At 37.7% G+C, this 22,159-nt stretch overlaps 1 protein-coding gene across 1 annotated transcript in view; it reads right to left on the bottom strand.

The window, feature by feature from the left end:
- megf10 (multiple EGF-like-domains 10) overlaps positions 1 to 22,159 on the bottom strand; it is a 122,677-nt gene that overhangs the window by 37,156 nt on the left and 63,362 nt on the right. Inside the window, exons 9-10 of the mRNA XM_061980720.2 lie at positions 14,729 to 14,941; positions 2,990 to 3,164 (exon numbers count right to left, since the gene is read on the bottom strand). Coding sequence (XP_061836704.2) covers positions 2,990 to 3,164; positions 14,729 to 14,941 — 388 coding nt within the window. The remainder of the gene's footprint in view (positions 1 to 2,989; positions 3,165 to 14,728; positions 14,942 to 22,159) is intronic.

Here is a 22,159-nt window from a genome sequence, read left to right as displayed (position 1 = left end):
TTTTACAGCCAAAGTAACCAGCAGGAGTCGTTTTTTTGCAGGATTTTTTTTTGTGATTGTTGTGGTCTAAAATGCCTGAATTCGCGGCAGCTTTTTCAAAAGGTTACAACAAACGTTGCAATGTTTTGTTTCTTGTGATTTCATGAATTTGTTATCAACGATTTAAGTGTTCCTTGTAACCTTAACCTCAAAAAGCTCAGGATTTCGACAAACTGTGGAAAATAAATACCGTATTTTTCGGACTACAAGGCACATTTAAAATATTTTTTCCCCTCAAAACTCGACAGTGCGGCTTATAACCCACTGCGCCTATTGTACGGAATAATTTTGGGTTTGCTTACCAACCTCAAAGCAATTTTATTTGGTCCAAGGTGTAATGATAAGTGTGACCAGTGGCAGTCAAACATAAGAGATATGTGTAGACTGCACTATGATGGCAATATGACTCAAGTAAACAATACCAACATTTTATATGTCCCATTCAAAAGAACATTACACATGGCGCTCAAAAATCCATCAAAATGTTTTAGTATGACTTTGGTAAGCTATGAAGCCGCACCGCTTGATGTGCTTCAACAAACGAGTATTATTATGGTGTGTGTATAAGGTAAGACATATTATCTGGTGTTTTGTTTCGCAATATTATGCAAAAGCAACTTTTCTTAACTTCTGGTACCAGCTGATCTGTATTTGGGATCTGCATGAATCCCGAAAAATTGCACAGGTCCGCCTTTGTAGTCTGTGCCGACACCGTAGTCGATAAGCTTCTTCTTTTTCTCTATCTTCTTGTTATGGGACATTCATCCTCCGCTGTTGCCATTTCTAATATAAACTAGTGTAAAGTTCTTACTTATATCTGTCAGTAAGCTCGCCATGAAAGCGCTAAAACATACCGGTGTAGTGAGTTTACATTATTCACCCAAGGAAATTCAGTTATTAGAGAGTTCCGGACCGGTCGGACTAAGTAAACACTTGATGGCAATAAAAGCCCAGACTCAGAGCAAATTACTGCACTGTTATAATTAATTATAACTAATAACAGTAATAATTGATTATATAAAGAAAGAAACCCCACAAAAAGCTTCCTCATTGTCCAATATGTGCTTTGTCGTCCACAAGTTGCAGAAATCCTCCGTGAATGTTTTACGTTTAAATTTTTTTTGTCATTCTAGAACATTCTTTTATGTTCGCACACATTTACCCTCACACGTTAAGAGCATTTGTGAACGGTTGAGGGCGATCTATAGCGCAATTTTTTGTTGGTAAATGAGACATTATCATTTCTGTCATGTAAATGCTGCCTCTATGCGATGTCAGCATTGATAATTAAAATGTGTTCTTAATTGTCTTACCCTGGATAAATAAATGTTAATTAAATATATAAACACATGTACACCAGGAAGTGAAGGTGCTGGTATGTTTAGAAACTAGATTACCCAGAAGGCTTAGCATCGCTTAGACCAGGGATGTCAAACGTACGGTCCGCGGGCTGGATAAGGCCCGCAAACAGGTTTTGCCTGCGGGCTGAGTTTGCTAAGTATAAAAATGAGCCGAAATTTTTAAATGAAAGAAACTGCTATTCTAAATGTGTCCACTTGATGTCGCAATATCAACTCTTTGTATCTTTGTAGATGATGCTACATTTATATATTAAAAAAAAATAAACCACATGATGAGCACACTACATCAATAACATCCTGTAATTTGATTTTGATATTTTTTTTTAATCTTGATAGATTGAAAATTAACACCAATGAGTTGACTGATGAACATCATCACATAATTTATTCAGAAAGTATACATAACGACAAATAAAGATAGAATACTATTAACCGCCACATGTAAGTGTAAAAAAAAAACCAACAACATTATGATTTGTATATTTTCAGAATGTGCTTGTTCTATTTTTAAACAAAGAAAACAATCTGAAGTTGTATCTATTTTTAAGTTATCGTGCCGTGATTTTACCAGTCCGGCCCACTTGGGAGTAAATTTTTCTCCATGTGGCCCCCGATCTAAAATTAGTTTGACAACATTGGCTTAGACGCTGAAAGAAAGAATTCAATTGGTGAAAATGACGCTAATTGGCCAAAATGTCCGGGGAAAGTTGCGGGTATCGCACAAAGTTGCAAGGTAGCGCATAAGTTGCGAGCATTGGTTAAATTGAGTGAATAGGTACGATTTGCAACTTCCCAAATTCATGGAGGGACTGACTGCGGTTTGCTTTTGACCACTTGCTAGGCAATTCAAACTTTATCAATGTAAGGCAAATGAGATCAGAATCTGCCAAAAACTTTGGAGAGCCAAATTGGACAACATTGGATAAATGTATCTTTAATTAATCACTTAAATGATAAATGGATTGTACTTGTATAGCGCTTTTCTACCTTCAAGGTACTCAAAGCGCTTTGACACTACTTCCACATTTACCCATTCACACACACATTCACACACTGATGGAGGGAGCTGCCATGCAAGGCGCTAACCAGCACCCATCAGGAGCAAGGGTGAAGTGTCTTGCTCAGGACACAACGGACATGACGAGGTTGGTACTAGGTGGGGATTGAACCAGGGACCCTCGGGTCGCGCACGGCCATTCTTCCACTGCGCCATGCCGTCCCTTAAATGTGTCATTATTTAATCAAATCATCAAGTAAATCATGAAATAACTAAATCAATAATTAATTACATTATTACATGTAATTTATATTAAATAAACCAATGACACATTTAATAACACTTTGTGTTTAATTCAAAATATAATTAGTTAATGATGCATTTACATTAAAAAAAATTGAAAGATTAACATTTTTCCCAAGAATGGAAAATAATTCCTTAAAAAAATCTGCAAACGTGGGGATTTCCTATACAGCTCTGTTATGCTTAACAACTGTGTTTTTTTATTTTTATTATGGCCAGCTTGACAGTAAAATTTAAAATCTGTTTATGTATCATGCACAGGCAATTATTGACGTGACAAAAAGTTTACCGTGAAGCCTGGAGCGCAAACACACGCTCCTGTCACACTGTGGCAGTCTGCACCGTTCTGACACTGGCACACCTGCTGGCAGGACTCCCCGTAGAAGCCCGGGGTACACGACTCATTGCAGTAGAGGCCAGACCAACCTGACAGACACGTGCACTCCCCTGACATTGGATGGCAACTGGTGACGAGAAGAACACAACAATATTATGGTGAGGACCTGCCTTTTCTTAAGTCAGGTGTGCCAAAAGTGTGGCCTGAGGGCCTTTTGCCGCCCACAGCACATTTTTTAACAGCCCGCTACAGTTACCACCTTTACTAAAAAAAAAAGAAAATACGTAAGTGGAATGACAGCAAATAGGTGTAACGAGAAAAAGTTGAAATGTTGACACTTATAAGACAAGGCAGACATGCATATTGTTTTTTTTTTTAAATAATATGTTGTAGGGATGTCCCAATCCAGTGTTGGTATTTAATATCGGTCCAATTTCAGCAACAAAAAAAAAACATCATATTTTTATAGTTGTATATCACTTACACATAGTCCCCAAACTGATTAGAAAGTAAAAAAAAGTTAAAAGTTAAAGTACCACACACACACAAGGTGTGGCGAAATTATTCTCTGCGTTCAACCCATCACCCTTGATCACCCCCTGGGAGGTGAGGGGAGCAGTGAGCAACAGCGGTGGCCGCGCCCGGGGATCATTTTTGTGATTTAACCCCAAATTCCAAACCTTGATGCTGAGTGCCAAGTAAGGAGGTAACGGGTCTCATTTTTATAGTCTTTGGTATGACTCGGCCGGGGTTTGAACTCACAACCTACCGATCTCAGGGCGGGCACTCTAACCACTAGGCCAGTGGTTCTCAACCTTTTTTCAGTGATGTACCCCCTGTGAACATTTTTTTAATTCAAGTACCCCCTAATCAGAGCAATGCATTTTTGGTTGAAAAAAAGAGATAAAGAAGTAAAATACAGCACTATGTCATCAGTTTCTGATTTATTAAATTGTATAACAGTGCAAAATATTGCTCATTTGTTGTGGTCTTTCTTGAACTATTTGGAAAAAAAGATATGAAAATAACTAAAAACTTGTTGAAAAATAAACAAGTGATTCAATTATAAATTAAGATTTCTACACATAGAAGTAATCATCAACTTAAAGTGCCCTCTTTGGGGATTGTAACAGAGATCCATCTGGATTCATGAACTTAATTCTAAACATTTCTTCACAAAAAAATAAATTTTTAACATCAATATTTATGGAACATGTCCACAAAAAAATCTAGCTGTCAACACTGAATATTGCATTGTTGCATTGTAATGAATGGAATAGCCTACTTGATTTGATGTTCAGTTTATGAACTTACATTCATATTTTGTTGAAGTATTATTCAATAAATATATTTATAAAGGATTTTTGTATTGTTGCTATTTTTAGAATATTTAAAAAAAATCTCACGTACCCCTTGGCATACCTTCAAGTACCCCCAGGGGTACGCGTAACCCCATTTGAGAACCACTGCACTAGGCCACTGAGTAGGTGCAAAACGTGCCCATATCATTTAACTTACTGCATCATGAGCTTAACTCCATGAATTATTGTGGCCAGTAGTTGTCAATAAAACCCTAATTAAAGTTTAAAGTTAAATTACCACTGATAGTCACACACACTAGGTGTGGTGAAATTACCCTCTGCATTTGACCCATCCCCTAGTTCCACCCCCTGGGAGGTGAGGGGAGCAGTGAGTAGCAGCGGTGGCCGCACTCGGGAATCATTTTGGTGATTTAACCCCCGATTCCAACCCTTGATGCTGGGTAATGGGTCCCATTTTTATAGTCTTTGGTATGACTCGGCCGGGGTTTGAACTCACGACCTACCCATCTCAAGGCGGACACTCTAACCACTAGGCCACTGAGCAGGCAATTACCACTCCTCTTCAATTTAAAGACAACAAACGGTCATTATAGACGGTTAATAATAAAGACTATTGTTCTCTGATGGACTCATTTCACTTTGAGTCAATTCCGGTTCTGTAGAAGCATTTAAGTCCCATCTTAAAACTTATTTGTATATGCTAGCCTTTAAATAGACCCCCCCTTTTAGACCAGTTGATCTGCCGTCTCTTTTCTGCTCTGCCCCCCTCTCCTGCGTGGAGAGGTCATTAGATGACCACAGATGAAGCACTAGCTGTTCAAAGTCGAGCCACTCATCCGTGCATCAGTTGGGGACGTCTCTCCAATCAAGATGATCCTCTGTTGGCCCACTATGGACTGGACTCTCACACTATTAACGAGATCCACTCGACGTCCTTTGCACTGGTCACCCGGGGGGGGGGGGGGGTCCCCACATCTGCGGTCCCCTCCAAGGTTTCTCATTATAGCCCATTGGGTTGAGTTTTTCCTTGCCCTGATGTGGGATCTGAGCCGAGGGTGTCGTTGTGGCTTGTGCAGCCCTTTGAGACACTATAGCCCTATATAAATAAACTTTGATTGATTGACGTCCCCTTTTCTAACATTTGACACTACAAATTAATAAAAGTGTGCCGATATCGTATCAGTATGGGCCATTTGTCAAGGCTGCATCGGTATCGTATCGGAAGTGAAGGACACCCCTAATATATTGCATTGGTTTTGAAAATAAAAATGACCAAAATTGTCCCCGTATCATTTGACTTTTGTTTTTTGAAAGTTTGGACACCCCTGTCTTAAGTTGTTAGTCATATTTGAAACAATACAGTAATGTCAATAATTTAGGTTTTTTGCTGAACTGGGAAAAAATATTATATTTTTGTATTTTGACAAATGGATCTCTATTCCAGAAAAAAAATAATAATAATAAGAAGAATAATGATAATTGAAGAAAAAAAAACAGGTGACACTTTAGTATGGGGAACATATTCACCATTAATTAGTTGCTTATTAACATGCAAATTGGTCACATATTGGCTCTTAATTAGTCATTATTAAGTACTTATTAATGCCTTATTCTGCATGGCCTTATTATACAACCAGTAAGCCATTAACTAAGAGTCTTCCCTCAATAGCCTCAGAAGTATTGCTTATTAGTAACCCTAACCCCTAACCCTTATATGTTCCCCTAGTGTCCAAATAACTCTAAATTAAGTCTTTGTTACTTAGAATATGTTTCCCACAATATGTTCCCCATACTAAAGTGTGGGGAACAAAAAACAATTAATAACAATAATAACAGAAAAGTGTTTCCAAGATGTAGCAGAAAAGACAAAGCTGAGCTTTGTTTTTCTTTTGTACCGGTAAGTCCGAAATCACTTCTGGATAATTTTTATATTAAAAGGTAGGTATTGTGATTAAGATGTGATAACAATGAGGACCACAGGGCATCCATGTGGAAAAATAGCCTTTTAAGTATTCTCCTTGCTTAATTGTTGAGATACTACATCCTCAGTTTAGATGATAATAAAACAAAACATCTGTTCACAAAAACTGTGGCTTGAACCCAGCATGAACCTATCTATCTATCCATCCATCCCTCTATAAGAGTACTGTAGTAGTATTAATAGTATCATTATAAATCAACCTGCAGAAGACATGTGTTGAATATGTGCTGGTCCAGCAGATACAGGAGCAGCATTGAGAATGACAAGAACAGCTGCTCTCTCTGACAACACATGCACTTTTTAACTGATCAGTGACAGTTACTGAACCACAGCTGTCCAAATAATTCCACACAGTGGAACCTCTAAAGTCAAAGGGGTTTTAATATTGAACAAAAATGAAACAACTTCAGAATCGGCAATCGGTAAAATAAGTATTTTGCAATACCCTGACTAATACAGGAATTAGGTATTACACTGCAAATTATTAGCCATTGTCAAGGTTTAAAATTGTGTTTCGAGAAAATTCCCTAGTTTTAAGAGCAGTTTACTTATTTATAGTCATTGACTACGGTAATCTTAATTTTAGCATCAATAGTTATATTTTTCAATTCTAGTTCAAAAATATTAAAATTGAGAAAACAACTATTTCAATTAAAAAAAATAAAAAATAAAATATTGTGTAAAGATTCGGCAACATCTTGAGGATGTTAATTTTAAGAATTGCAAATTGAATAATGTTTGTTTTCAGGATAAAATGCTTATTTCTATCTTAAAAGTCCTGCTAATTTCTAGATATACAAATCTTAATTTAGGATGTCTTATCAAGTAAAATGATCAAATTAATTTCACTATTTTTTTGCATTTTCCTAAAATCTAGTGTTTTTACCTTGTATTTTGACCGATGTGTACCTTTCACATTTCAACCGATACGGCACCAGTAACTACTCGGTACCTACAAACCTTTACTTAACGATACCAATTTTCGCTACTGTACTTGTGTGTTTATGGGTTAAAAAAAGTTCTAGGAATGAAATCTCTCTTTTTTTTTTATGTAAAATTTAATATTGAAATAATGATAACTATGCTGTCCAGTTGTATCTGGTTTTCTTACACTTCTGAGTCTCATTTGCAAGTGTAATATAATAGTCATCCCATGTAGTTGCTATTCCAAGGCGTTAGATGGTAGTAGTGTATAGACTGTTGTGCGTTGCCGAGTAAGGAAGTAGTCTTTGCTATTAAGTTTAATTTGTCAGTTTTGTCTTTTGTTTGTTATTGTTTGTTGTTACACATCAGCTGTTTGATTGTAACATGCATCTTTGTTAATAGTCTTCATTATCGCATTTGGAGGTGTTGAAATCCACATGAAAAATGGCTAATGCCAATCAGCAGCATGTATAATGCATATTCACTGTAAATTAGCATCAAGCTCGTGCATTTTGGAAAAGTAGAGCCCTAATGTACGTTCAAGCGTTTTCTATCAGGCATGCTTTCTTTGTTGCTGTGGAAAACTGCAACATTAACTACAGCAGGGGTGCCCAAAGAGAGGCTCGGGGGCCAAATTTGGCCATTTAACCATTTAACATCTTTGACCCTATGTAGATTAGAGAAAATCATTGGTAAATTAAAAAAAAAACTGAGATTTTAAATTGAAATTTTGCCTATCATTGACTATCCCAAAGTGAGACAAGAACACACACATTTAAAAAGAGTAAAAATCTGCTAGCAAGAGGCAACTAAACTAACTAAGTGTGGATTTACTTACTCCACCTAATATTGTACAGTATAATGTTGCTAATAAAATACTGTGGTACAAATGAATTCAAAACAATACTTTTCAAATACTGGGTTTGGAGAGGAAGAATGGCAAAAAAACGGCATTTCTACTAGTTAATAAAGAGCATGCGTGAAGCGCAATATGGAGGTATTTGGGCTTCAAAACTACAGATAAAGGTGGCGCTTTAAACACGGAAGTGCCACGCTGGAAGCAGTGCAAGCGCTTCTTTAAAACATGTCTCGCCAAAGGTGCCATTAAAGTATTAAAATCTTTGCTTCAAACTCAGGTAAACATTTAAATAACAATCATCCAGACCTACACAATGACTTTTTAAGGCAATGGAGATAATCAGCTCCACAGTTGTGCACATATAGATGTGGAGACGCGCACACAGCTGTTTGGCTTGATGCCAATTTATTAGCGGATTCAAAACCGGCAACGTAGAGTAAATTGAGCCGAGGGTGTCGTTGTGGCTTGTGGAGCCCTTTGAGACACTTGTGATTAAGGGCTGTATAAATAAACTTTGATTGATTGACTGCATTTTATTACAAATTCCTATAGTTTGTGTCTTATATTTTCTAGCTGCACGGTGGCAGAGAGAAAGAGATTACAGGGCATAATAAACGCGGCCCAGAGGATCACTGCATGTCCTCTTACATCTCTAGAGGACCTGTATAAGAGACACTGCAACAGGAGAGCAAACAGCATCCTCAGGGACTCATCCCACCCAGGTCACCACTGGCTTGAACTCTTGCCCTCAGGGAGGCGCTATAAGACCATCAAAGCAAAGACAAATAGACTGAAAAACAGTTTCTATCCTAGAGCTGTTATTGCCCTAAACTCCGCACTTACCTGAACACTCACCACTTTATGATTTGCTTACCTCTGATAGAGATCTGCTGTGCACTCAGTGGCCTAGTGGTTAGAGTGTCCGCCCTGAGATCGGTAGGTTGTGAGTTCAAACCCCGGCCGAGTCATACCAAAGACTATAAAAATGGGACCCATTGCCTCCCTGCTTGGCACTCAGTATCAAGGGTTGGAATTGGGGGTTAAATCACCAAAATGATTCCCGGGCGCGGCCACTGCTGCTGCCCACTGCTCCCCTCACCTCCCAGGGGGTGATCAAGGGTGATGGGTCAAATGCAGAGAATAATTTCGCCACACCTAGTGTGTGTGTGACAATCATTGGTACTTTAACTTTAACTTTAACTTTAATATGTTTTTAACATTTTATTATGTTTTTAAATTTTAAATTGTTTTATTATTGTTGTTGTCTTAAGACAATTTTATGTAGGTTTGTTTTAAAAGCACTGAGCTGGATTGCTGTCCAATTTCGTTGTTTCCATACAATGACAATGAAGGTATTCTGATTCTGATCCTGATATTTAACAATGTGTGTTTTACCTGCTACATGTCTTATTTGTGTACTTTTAGCCATAGTTTTGTTTGTAGTATTTACTAATGTTATTTCTCTTAAAGCACAGACCAAGAGTGGCAAACATGAATCATGAAACATTTAATACAATGTCAATAAAGATTTCTATTCTATTCTAACCTAATCCTAGATTATGGCAGATTATTACAATTTTATATGAGTGCAATAAGGAAAAACCCACTGTGTTTGATGCCTTTTAATTTGTTTTAGTCTTCTAAAATTGCTTTTGAGTGCAATAAGGAACATATGTGTAATGTATCGTAAGAGTTTGTGTTAAAATGAAGCCAATATAGACATTTGTATGTTGTCCCCTTTACTTGGAAAAGTATTAAAAAGTATTAAAATACATTTTGGTACCAGTACCAAAATATTGGTATCGGGACAACCCTGATTGCATATATATATGTACATGTACTGTAGTAACAGATACATTAATGATAACATGAAATATTTACAGTATTTTGGTTATTTCTAAGCATTACCTTAACTTTGTTCCTGGGCGCATTGTTTTCACAAAACGCATACTTCTGTCAACAACTATTACCACTAATCATGGCAGACTTCCAAAGAGCTAATGAGGACTACTTTGGGATAAAAATTACTTTATCTTTTTGGACTAGAAAATAAATAGTATGAGTGGCCCATACCGGATTTTTTCAAAAATCAGATTTTTTTTCCAACTGACTGAGTAAAATGGGATCTTTATTAAATTCCAGTCTATCCGACTGGATGACGACGTCACTTGCATGCGCAGTTCTATAAAGTGAAAACAAAGAAAGTTGACCGGAGTCCGTAAATAAACAAGGAAGTCGCTACTACTACTACAAAATAAAATAAAAGTCGCCACTGTCAGGAACTCGCATGGCTGCGGTATTTGTGACCCCAAGATGCAGGCACCAGGAGAGTGATGAGCAGGTAAGATGCTTTTAATATCATTAACATAGGAAGATCAGTCATGCATGCAAACGGTTCTTAACAATAGTCAATCCTCGAGCACTGAGGAGCGCGCGAGACAGGCATGAATAGAACCTTGCTGATTATTACCGGGTGTAGACCGGCTGCCAATCACCAGCAGGTGAGGGGAAAACAGCGCCCAAACTAAGAGCACTGATAGGAAATAAACACAAAACAAGGAAGCACAAACAGAAATGAAGTGACAGATCGACACATTAGCATTTTTTTACGTGAAAATAAATAAAAGTATAACGTATGAATATATATATATATATATATATATATATATACTGTATTATATTTATGAGAGTTGTAATCTTTTTATGGCTGTTAAGTAGAGGTGACACGAACATCAGCGTGGATCTACGTTAGCTTTATTTTTCAACTAACTTACGTAAACAACTTGCGCAATTTACGTAACATGTAAGCAAATACGCTACAGTGTGCACGCCAATTCTAGTCCATCAACAATTGCTATTTGTTCGGAATCAAAGTATATATATATATATATATATATATATATATATATATATATATATATATATATATATATATATATATATTTATATATATATATATAAATATATATATATATATATATATATATATATATATATATACTTATAATCCTTTAATTTTCTCAAAACTCGACAGCGCCGAATGTACGGAATAATTTTGTTTGTGCTTACCGACCTCGAAGCTATTTCATTTGGTACATGGTGAAATGATACGTGTGAGCCGTAGATGGCAGTCACACATAAGAGATACGCGTAGACTGCAATATGATGGCAGTCACACATAAGAGATATACGTTTGGACTGCAATATGATGGCAGTCACACATAAAAGATACGTGTGGACTGCAATATGATGGCAGTCACACAACAGATACGTGTGGACTGCAATATGATGGCAGTCACACATAACAGATACTTGTGGACTGCAATATAATAAATAAATGATAAATGGGTTGTACTTGTATAGCGCTTTTCTACCTTCAAGGTACTCAAAGCGCTTTGACACTACTTCCACATTTTACCCATTCACACACACATTCACACACTGATGGCGGGAGCTGCCATGCAAGGCGCTAACCAGCACCCATCAGGAGCAAGGGTGAAGTGTCTTGCTCAGGACACAACGGACATGACGAGGTTGGTACTAGGTGGGGATTGAACCAGGGACCCTCGGGTCGCGCACGGCCATTCTTCCATTGCGCCACGCCGTGGACTGCAATATGATGGCAGTCACACATAAGAGATACGTGTAGACTGCAATATTAATTTTTTTTTCCATTTATTTATTTATTTCAGGCAATGACATAAAAAAGTACAAAGTTGACATCACATAATAATATACATTAATATAGTGCATAAGGTAATGTATAGTATGTAATGCATGATTATATGCTTTTTGTATGAAAATAGACCAGACTGGACCCGCTCATCGGCAGTGTGCCTTATAATCCGGTGCGCCCTATGGCCCGGAAAATACGGTATACATTCATATATTACATATAGCCTATTATTTGTGCACTATTGACTAGTGATGCACTGAACATTCGGCCGCCGGAAAAATACTTTACTCACAGAAACCAAAATATTGTGACGATGGCGGATCGCATCTTTTCCGGCGGACCCAAATGACGGAGCTCGCCCAAAGATGACGTAAAAATCGCAATCAGGTCCCACTTATGTCGCAATTCCGTTTACACTGCAGTCACATTTGAAAAGAGCAGATTCCAATCGGATTCAGACTACTTCCTGATGTGGCTTGAATCTGATGTGAAAAGATCAAATTTGGAGCGCTTAGACGGGCAAAAAATATCTGATCTGTGTCATCTGAGGACAAAAAAAAATCAGATTTGGTGTGCAGTGTAAACAGGACCTTAGAAGCTGAGTGCTAAGCAAATCCAGCTATAGTGAAATGTAGGACTATTGCTAAGTGCTTAACATTTCATTAACAAAATATAAACATAACAAAACAGTGACTTACAATGTCCACTCACACTGGGATGCCGACTGACGGGATGGTTTTATCTTTCAACATGAGACTTGTGCTCCCTGTTTGGATGGTACATTTAAAATAATCCTCACTGCTCAGATAAAGAAATGCTGGGAGGAAACAAACATTTTGTGACAAAGTCTTCCCAGCGATGTCATCAAGTTGAGAGCTCGTACATCTGCTTGTTAGTTTCAAAATTGTCCAAACTCACAAGCAATTCAGCAACTGCCTGCTCGGTGGCCTTGTGGTTAGAGTGTCCGCCCTGAGATCGGTAGGTCGTGAGTTCAAACCCCGGCCGAGTCATACCAAAGACTATTAAATTGCCTCCCTGCTTGGCACTCAGCATCAAGGGTTGGAATTGGGTGTTTAAATCACCAAAAATGATTCCTGACCGCGGCCACCGCTGCTGCTCACTGCTCCCCTCACCTCCCAGGGGGTGGAACAAAGGGATGGGTCAAAATGCAGACGTTAATTTCACCACATGTAGTCAGTGGTACTTTAACTTTAACTCCAGTAGCTAGCATAATTCTCGGCTGTCGATCAAGACGCTGTGTCACTATGCCAGAAAAATAATTTCTCTGTTAGCTCTTACAATAACAATTTTGCTACAGCTTTGTAAATACGCAGGTAAATGGAGCATTGTAGGCATTTTTAAAAATGTTTTTTAGAGGGTTTTACGGGCGAAAAAGTAGAATCCCCATTGCCTACATTGTTGGCCGCCTTGTGCTAGCAGTTTTTTACTATTTAGAATGCACTTAAAAGGGAAATACATCTTCTTGTCTCACTTAAGGATTGTGGTTGATAGGCAAAACTCATAAAAAGTGCAGTTTTACTTTAAACTTGGGACATAATTTTTGTTAAAAAAAATATTTAAGATGTTATCTAATCATCAGATTATTTTGAAATTTAACATATTGGATGTCAACCAGTGTTGGGACTAACGCGGTACTTTGTAACGCGTTACTGTAACGGCGTTAGTTTCGCCGGTAACTAGTAGTCTAACGCGTTATTTTTTATATTCAGTAACTCAGTGACCGTTACTACATGATGCGTTACTGCGTTATTTTACGTTATTTTTTTATGTAGTATCGGCTAGAAACAGAAGATCTGAGTGTGTTTTATTGGAGCGCTGCGGTGTCGTCCTTCTGATTCTTCTTGTGTCACAAGCCGGAGAAGAGAGACGTGCACTCTGTGTGTGTGTGGGTGTGGGGAGGGAGGGGAGGGAGGGGGCGTGTCTGTGTTTACTTACAACACATCAGGGCTGAGCCGCAGTCGAGTTTCTTAACATGGAGATATTCTCACTACTTTTCTTTTGTCGAGCACAAAGAAAATAACATTTTAGTCAAATGTAAGTTGTGTCTTGGATCAAAGATCCCATCTACTGCCCAAAACAGCAATTCAAATATGCTGAAACAGCTACAAAATCAACATGCTTCGACGAAGCTAGTAAAGAGAGACACAGACTCCGATGCCACTTCACTTAGGCTTTGTGTATGTCATGTGTGCCTTCTTTGAGTGAAGCCAGGTTTACAGCTATGTTGTTATCATGCTGTTTGTTACTTATTTATGTTATGTTGCAGCTTTTTAAAATAGTTTTGTCAATTTGTTCTGGCCTGAAATAAATTGGCCCTTTGTAACATATCTTTGTCTTTGTGTGTTGTATGTAGACCACATTGCTTAGCAGAGTTCAGTGGTGCAAATGCATGTTTATCAAAAGATTGTATTATTCTCCAGTGCAATAACAGTACTGAAATGAAGGCTAAAAGGGCATTGATGGGAGCTTTAAAAAAAAAAAAGAAGAAAAGAAGAAGTAACTAAATAGTTACTTTTCACAGTAACGCATTACTTTTTGGTGTAAGTAACTGAGTTAGTAACTGAGTTACTTTTGAAATAAAGTAACTAGTAACTGTAACTAGTTACTGGTTTTCAGTAACCAACCAAACACTGATGTCAACCCAGAAAAAGAGACTGTTCAATCTTATGGGTTGTCTGTAGAACATTTACATATTTTTTTATGAAATATGAGGTGGCGACTTGTCCAGGGTGTACACCGCCTTCCGCCCGAATGCAGCTGAGATAGGCTCCAGCACCCCCCGCGACCCCAAAAGGGACAAGCGGTAGAAAATGGATGGATGGATGTTGAAAATTCTCTAAATTCGACTTTCTTGACATACCAGACCAGGCATTAAAGTCCAAGTAAGAACATCTCTCTACTACCGTACCTCTGGGTATACTGGGCGTGGCACGGACACTTCTTATCACAGCGCAAGCCATAGTGTCCTTCGGAGCAGAGTCGGACGTCACAGGTCTCGCCCGTGTAGCCAGGCTCACACAGACATTTTCCGTTGCTGTGGTAGCATTTGCTGTTGTTCTTACAGCGACATGTCTTTGCGCAGCCAGCACCGTAAGTGCCAACTGGACACTCGTCCTGACACCTGTCCACAGAAACAACACAAGGGCAATCATTTGGCAAGAGCTGACCATAACAGATCTACGTTGTACGTTATACATTTTTACAGTAAGAATTGAAAAAGATCAGTCTTTTAAATATGCAGGTTAAGAAATCCTTTAATTAAAGTATTTTTGTGTTGTAATTAGTTTAACTAATTACAAACACAATAAAAATAAAACATACAACAAGGTGCACTTAAATGAGTAAACATGTCCAAAGGATGAGGAAGAAGCAGAGCAATTTTGGTTCTTAATAATACTTATATATTAGGGATGTCCGATAATGGCTTTTTTGCCGATATCCGATATTTCGATATTGTCCAACTCTTAATTACCGATACCGATATCAACCGATACCGATATATACAGTCGTGGAATTAACACATTATTATGCCTAATTTGGACAACCAGGTATGGTGAAGACAAGGTCCTTTTTTTAAAAAATTAATAAAATAAAATAAGAATAAATAAATTAAAAACATTTTCTTGAATAAAAAAGAAAGCAAAACAATATAAAAACAGTTACATAGAAACTAGTAATTAATGAAAATGAGTAAAATTAACTGTTAAAGGGACGGCGTGGCGCAGTGGAAGAGTGGCCGTGCGCGACCCGAGGGTCCCTGGTTCAATCCCCACCTAGTACCAACCTCGTCATGTCCGTTGTGTCCTGAGCAAGACACTTCACCCTTGCTCCTGATGGGTGCTGGTTAGCGCCTTGCATGGCAGCTCCCTCCATCAGTGTGTGAATGTGTGTGTGAATGGGTAAATGTGGAAGTAGTGTCAAAGCGCTTTGAGTACCTTGAAGGTAGAAAAGCGCTATACAAGTACAACCCATTTATCATTTATCATTTAAAGGTTAGTACTATTAGTGGACCAGCAGCACGCACAATCATTTGTGCTTACGGACTGTATCCCTTGCAGACTGTATTGATATATATTGATATAATTTAGGAACCAGAATATTAATAACAGAAAGAAACAACCCTTTTGTGTGAATGAGTGTAAATGGGGGAGGGAGGTGTTTTGGGTTGGTGCACTAATTGTATGTCAAGACTTGGACTATGGGTTGTTTGTTTTCCCTATATGCAAGTAAAGTTGGAGCGGGCAAGGCGTGAAGTAAGGACATCTTTTATTTTAACACTAACTACAAAATACAAACAAAAGGGTACAAACAAAAGGTGCGCACAAAGGCGGAGAACAAACTTGACAAATGAACCCAAAAACTAGCACTTGGGCAAAAAACTATGAACAATAAACAAAACTTACTTGGAACGCAGGGAACTATGGCATATATTTCAAAGGTAGCATGGAGGTACAGAAGTAGCATGGCACGAAGTGAGCAGAGGTAATGTCGCCAGGCAGCCTTTCTGGCAACAATGGGCTTAAATAATATAGACATGATTGACAACAGGTGCGCGAGTGCAAAACGTGAAACAGGTGAAACTAATGGTCGCTATGGTGACAAAACAAACAAGAGTGCACAAAGAGTCCAAAAACAAAACCGAACATAAGTAAAACAAAACATGATCACACAGACATGACATTGTAAGTGTATCTTGTGTTTTTTATGTTGATTTAATAAAAAAATCAACCCAAAAAAACAAACGATAGTGATAATAAAAAAAACGATACCGATAATTTCCGATATTACATTTTAAAGCATTTCTCGGCCGATAACGGCAGGCCGATATTATCGGACATCTCTATTATATATTATTATTAGATGTCAGCGCCCCATATATACTGTATTTTCCGGATCATAGGGCGCACCGGATTAGAAGGCGCACTGCCGATAAGCAGGTCTAGTCAGGTTTATTTTCATACAAAAGGCGCAGCGGATTATAGGGCGCATTAAAGGAGTCATATTATTATTAGGGATGTCCGATAATGGCTTTTTGCCGATATCCGATATTCCGATATTGTCCAACTCTTTAATTACCGATATCAATTGATACCGATATCAACCGATATACACAGTTGTGGAATTAACACATTATAATGCCTAATTTGGACAACCAGGTATGGTGAAGATAAGGTACTTTTAAAAAAAATTAATAAAATCAAATAAGATAAATAAATTAAAAACATTTTCTTGAATAAAAAAGAAATTAAAACAATATAAAAACAGTTACATAGAAACTAGTAATTGATGAAAATGAGTAAAATTAACTGTTAAAGGTTAGTACTATTAGTGGACTAGCAGCACGCACAATCATGTGTGCTTACGGACTGTATCCCTTGCAGACTGTATTGATATATATTGATATATAATGTAGGAACCAGAATATTAATAACAGAAAGAAACAACCCTTTTGTGTTAAATGAGAGAGGAAGGTTTTTTGGGTTGGTGCACTAATTATAAGTGTATCTTGTGTTTTTTATGTTGATTTAATAAAAAAATTAAAAAAACGATACCGATAATAAAAAAAACGATACCAATAATTTCCGATATTACATTTTAATGCATTTATCGGCCGATAATATCGGCAGAACGATATTATCGGACAGCTCTAATTATTATTATTTTTTTCTAAATGTAAAACACTTCCTTGTGGTCTACATAACATGTAATGGTGGTTCTTTGGTCAAAATGTTGCATGGATTATGTTTCACAGATCATCTTCAAGCCGCTTTCTGACAGTTGCTTCATGATGCGCCGTTTTGTGGGCGGTCTTATTTACGTGGCTCACCTTCGGTAGCGTCTTCTCCCCGTCATCTTTGTTGCAGCGGTGTAGCGTGCAAGGACGGGATTGGAAGAAGTGTCAAAAGATGGAACTAACTGTTTTAATGACATTCAGACTTTACTTAAATCAATAACAAGGCCGGAAATGTGTCCTGTGAAAAACCGTCAGACCGGAACTCTGATAACTGACGTTCCTTGGGTGAATAATGTAAACTCACTACACCGGTATGTTTTAGTGCTTTCATGGCGAGTTTACTGACAGATATAAGTAAGAACTTTACACTACTTTATATTAGAAATGGCAACAGCGGGGGATGAACGTCCCATAACAAGAAGATAGAGAAAAAGAAGAACCTTATCGACTACGGCGGCGCCACAGACTACAAAGGCGGAAGCGCGCACATTTTCAGGACTTATGCAGATCCCAAATACAGATCAGCAGGTACCAGAAGGTAAGAAAAGTTGCTTTTGCATAATATTGTGAAACAAAACGCCAGATAATATGTCTTACCTTATACACACACCATAATAATACTCGTATGTTGAAGCACAGTACAATCCGTCAATCAAGCGGTGCAGCTTCATAGCTTACCAAAGTCGTAGTAAAACATTTTGATAGATTTTTGAGCGCCGTGTCTAATGTTCTATATTTTCAATGGATTATATAACATTGTGGCGTTGTTTACTTGAGTCGTATTGCAGTCTACACGCATCTCTTATGTGTGACTGCCATTATATTGCAGTCTACACGTATCTATTATGTGTGACTGCCATCTACTGGTCACACTTATCATTTCAACATGTACCAAATAAAATAGCATTGAGGACGGTAAACAACCAAAATCATGCTGAACATTAGGCGCACCGGGTTATAAGGATCACTGTCGAGTTTAGAGAAAATGAAAGGATTTTTAGTGCGCCTTGTAGTCCCAAAATACGGTAATAAGATTTTTGATTCTTTTAAAGATGATATTAACATACCTAGATGATGTGATTGTAAACCAGTTCCCTCTTGCATGTTTACACTCCGATCCATCAATCACTGTAACAAGCCTTCTACGCTTATTTGTTTTTAATATTCTCAGACGAAAGACAAAATTTCACTTTTACTTTATGAAATAAATGCGCTTTGAGTTTTTTGTTTATTTTTATTTACCCTGTATAAATAATTAAGACTACTGCAGTCCTAAATTAATCCTCAAAAAATATAACTTGCCTAATAAATGTGCACACATGTATAATAGATACTTTTGTAGAGCAATGCACATCGACAGCTTCCTCTAATGTATTCTTACCTATACAATGCAAAGTCACTAGCAAATTACTGCTAGCTAGAGTTCAATTTCTTTACATTTGTTGGATGTTGGGTCTGCGACGGGGCTATTAATGGTTTCCAGAAGGCTTGGGTGCGGCATGCCAATTTTAAGCAGTGTTATACCATGAAGTTTGGCTTAGCTCAAACCGTAATTTTCTCATAAAGTACACATACGTAAAAAGGCTATTCCTGTCTCACCACTGGCTTGCTTAAGTATATGGTGCAAACCCTCTGATATTGCTAATTATATGCACTAAAGCACTGCCGGCTTCTCTGCTAAGAAAACACGAGGTCGGCTTATTTGTTTTGTTTTCTTTGTGTGATCGCCAAGAAAATGTGGATGGGATAACATTTGTGCTGAACTGTGCGAAATAAAGTCACAATTAAAGTTATTAATTAGCATATTGCAGATTATGCATAGCTACATCAGAGATTGGGGCGGCACAGCTCGGTTGGTAGAGTGGCCGTGCCAGCAACTTGAGGGTTCCAGGTTCGATTCCCGCTTTCGCCATCCTAGTCACTGCCGTTGTGTCCTTGGGCAAGACACTTTAGCCACCTGCTCCCAGTGCCACCCACACTGGTTTAAATCTAATTTAGATATTGGGTTTACCGTATTTTTCGGACTATAAGTCGCAGTTTTTTTCCGTAGTTTGGCCAGGGGTGCGACTTATACTCAGGAGCGATTTATGTGTGAAATTATTAACACATTACCGTAAAATATCAAATAATATTATTTAGCTCATTCACGTAAGAGACTAAAACGTATAAGATTTCATGGGATTTAGCGATTAGGAGTAACAGATTGTTTGGTAAACGTATAGCATGTTCTATGTATTATAGTTATTTGAATGACTCTTACCATAATATGTTACGTTAACATACCAGGCACGTTCTCGGTTGGTTATTTATGCGTCATATAACGTACACTTATTCAGCCTGTTGTTCACTATTCTTTATTTATTTTAAATTGCCTTTCAAATGTCTATTCTTGGTGTTGGGTTTTATCAAATAAATTTCCCCAAAAAATGCGATTTATATATGTTTTTTTCCTTCTTTATTATGCATTTTCGGCAGGTGCGACTTATACTCCGGTGCGACTTATACTCCGAAAAATACGGTAACTATGTAAAGCGCTTTGAGTCACTAGAGAAAAGCGCTATATAAAATATAATTCACTTCACTTCATCTAGCGGTAGCCGACATGTATTTGTATGGATTTTGTTGTTTGGTTCAGTATACATTAGAGCAGTGGTTCTTAACCTGGGTTCGATCGAACCCTAGGGGTTCGATGAGTCGGGCTCAGGGGTTTGGCGGAGGTCAAGACACACCCGACTCATCGTGTAAATAAAAACTTCTCCCTATCGGCGTATTACGGATACGGCAACAGCAGAAGTCAGACTGATTTGCAGGTGTGTAATTTGTTGTGAGTTTATGCACTGTGTTGGTTTTGTTGTTTGAACAAGGTGATGTTCATGCACGGTTCATTCTGTGCACCAGTAAAAAATTACATGGTAACACTTTAGTATGGGGAACATATTCACCATTAATTAGTTGCTTATTAACATGCAAATTAGTAACACATTGGCTCTTAACTAGTCATTATTAAGTACTTATTAATGCCTTATTCGGCATGGCCTTATTATAAGCCTAACCCTCTAACCCTGGCCTTAACCCTCTAACCCTAACCCTAACCAAATAACTCTAAATTAAGTCTTTGTTACTTAGAATATGTTCCTCTAGTGTCCAAAAAACTCTAAATTAAGTCTTTGTTACTCAGAATATGTTCCCCTAGTGTCCAAAAAACTCTAAATTAAGTCTTTGTTCCTTAGAATATGTTCCCCATACTAAAGTGTTACCAAAAACATATAACTTCGTCTTGAATTTGAAAAAAAAAACATTTTATTTTTCATTAAAGAAGGGTTCGGAGAATGCGCATATGAAACTGGTGGGGTTCGGTACCTCCAACAAGGTTAAGAACAACTGCATTAGAGACATACCGATTTTCACATACAGTGCATCCGAAAAATATTTTGTTATGTTACAGCAGGAGTGTCGCACAGGTTTTATCCGGCTTTCGGATTGAATTTGCTAAGTATAAAAATGAGCCAAAATTTTGGAATGAAAGAAACTGCTGTTCTGAATGTGTCCACTAGATGTCGCAATAGCAATTATTTGTATCTTTGTAGATGATGCTACATATGTAAAAAAAAAAAGAAACCACATGATGTTAGTGCACCAGTCGAGGAAAATGAGCAAACTACATAAATAACATCCTGTAATTTGATTTTGATATTATTTTTTTATCTTGATGGATTGAAAATTAACACCAATGAGTTGACAGATGAACATTATCACATAGTTTATTCAGAAAATATAAATAAGGACAAATAAAGATAGAATACTAGTAACCGCAACAACATTATGATTTGTATATTTTCAGAATGTGCTATTTCTAAACAAGGAAAACAATCTGAAGTTGTCTTTGTTTTTAAGTTATCGTGCCGTGATTTTACCACTTGGGAGACGATTTTTCTCCATGTGGCCCCCAATCTAAAATTAGTTTGACACCCCTGTGTTACAGCCTTATTCCAAAATGGAATAAATCCATTGTTGTCCTCAAACAAAGATTGAACTCTCTGGCGTGGATGCCAGGCGTCATGTTTGGAGGAAACCAGGCCCCGCTCATCACCAGGCCAATACCACGGAGGATGGTGGGAAAGATGAATGCAGCAATGTACAGAGACATCCTGGATGAAAAGCAACGCTTCCTAGCCAATCTGATGGAGCTTGACAGGCGCTACAAAGAGGAATGAGCAAAGAGGAATAGGCGAAACTGCCCAAAGATAGGTGTGCCAAGTTGTGGCAATGTATTCAAAAAGACTTGAGGCTGTAATTGCTACCTAAGGTGCATCACCAATGTATTGAGCAAAGGCTGTGAATACTCACTACTGTACTGTATATGTGATTTTTTTTATTTTTAATAAATTTGCAAAAATGTTTAAAAAAAACCCAAAAAAACGTTTTCACATTGTCATTATTGGGTATTGTCTGTAGAATTTGGAGGACAAAAATTAATTTATTCCACTTTGGAATATGGTAGTAAGATACCAATGTGGAAAACATGAAGCGCTGCGAATACTTTCCGGATGCACTGTACACATTGAGTGAAAGGGAAAATGTTGAGACACCTCGTTGCAAACTATT

The sequence above is a fragment of the Nerophis lumbriciformis genome, linkage group LG20 (assembly GCF_033978685.3).
Source record: "Nerophis lumbriciformis linkage group LG20, RoL_Nlum_v2.1, whole genome shotgun sequence".
Lineage (NCBI taxonomy): Eukaryota > Metazoa > Chordata > Actinopteri > Syngnathiformes > Syngnathidae > Nerophis > Nerophis lumbriciformis.
Note: the sequence above shows the minus strand (reverse complement) of the source record. Positions and strands in the feature narration are given on the sequence as shown.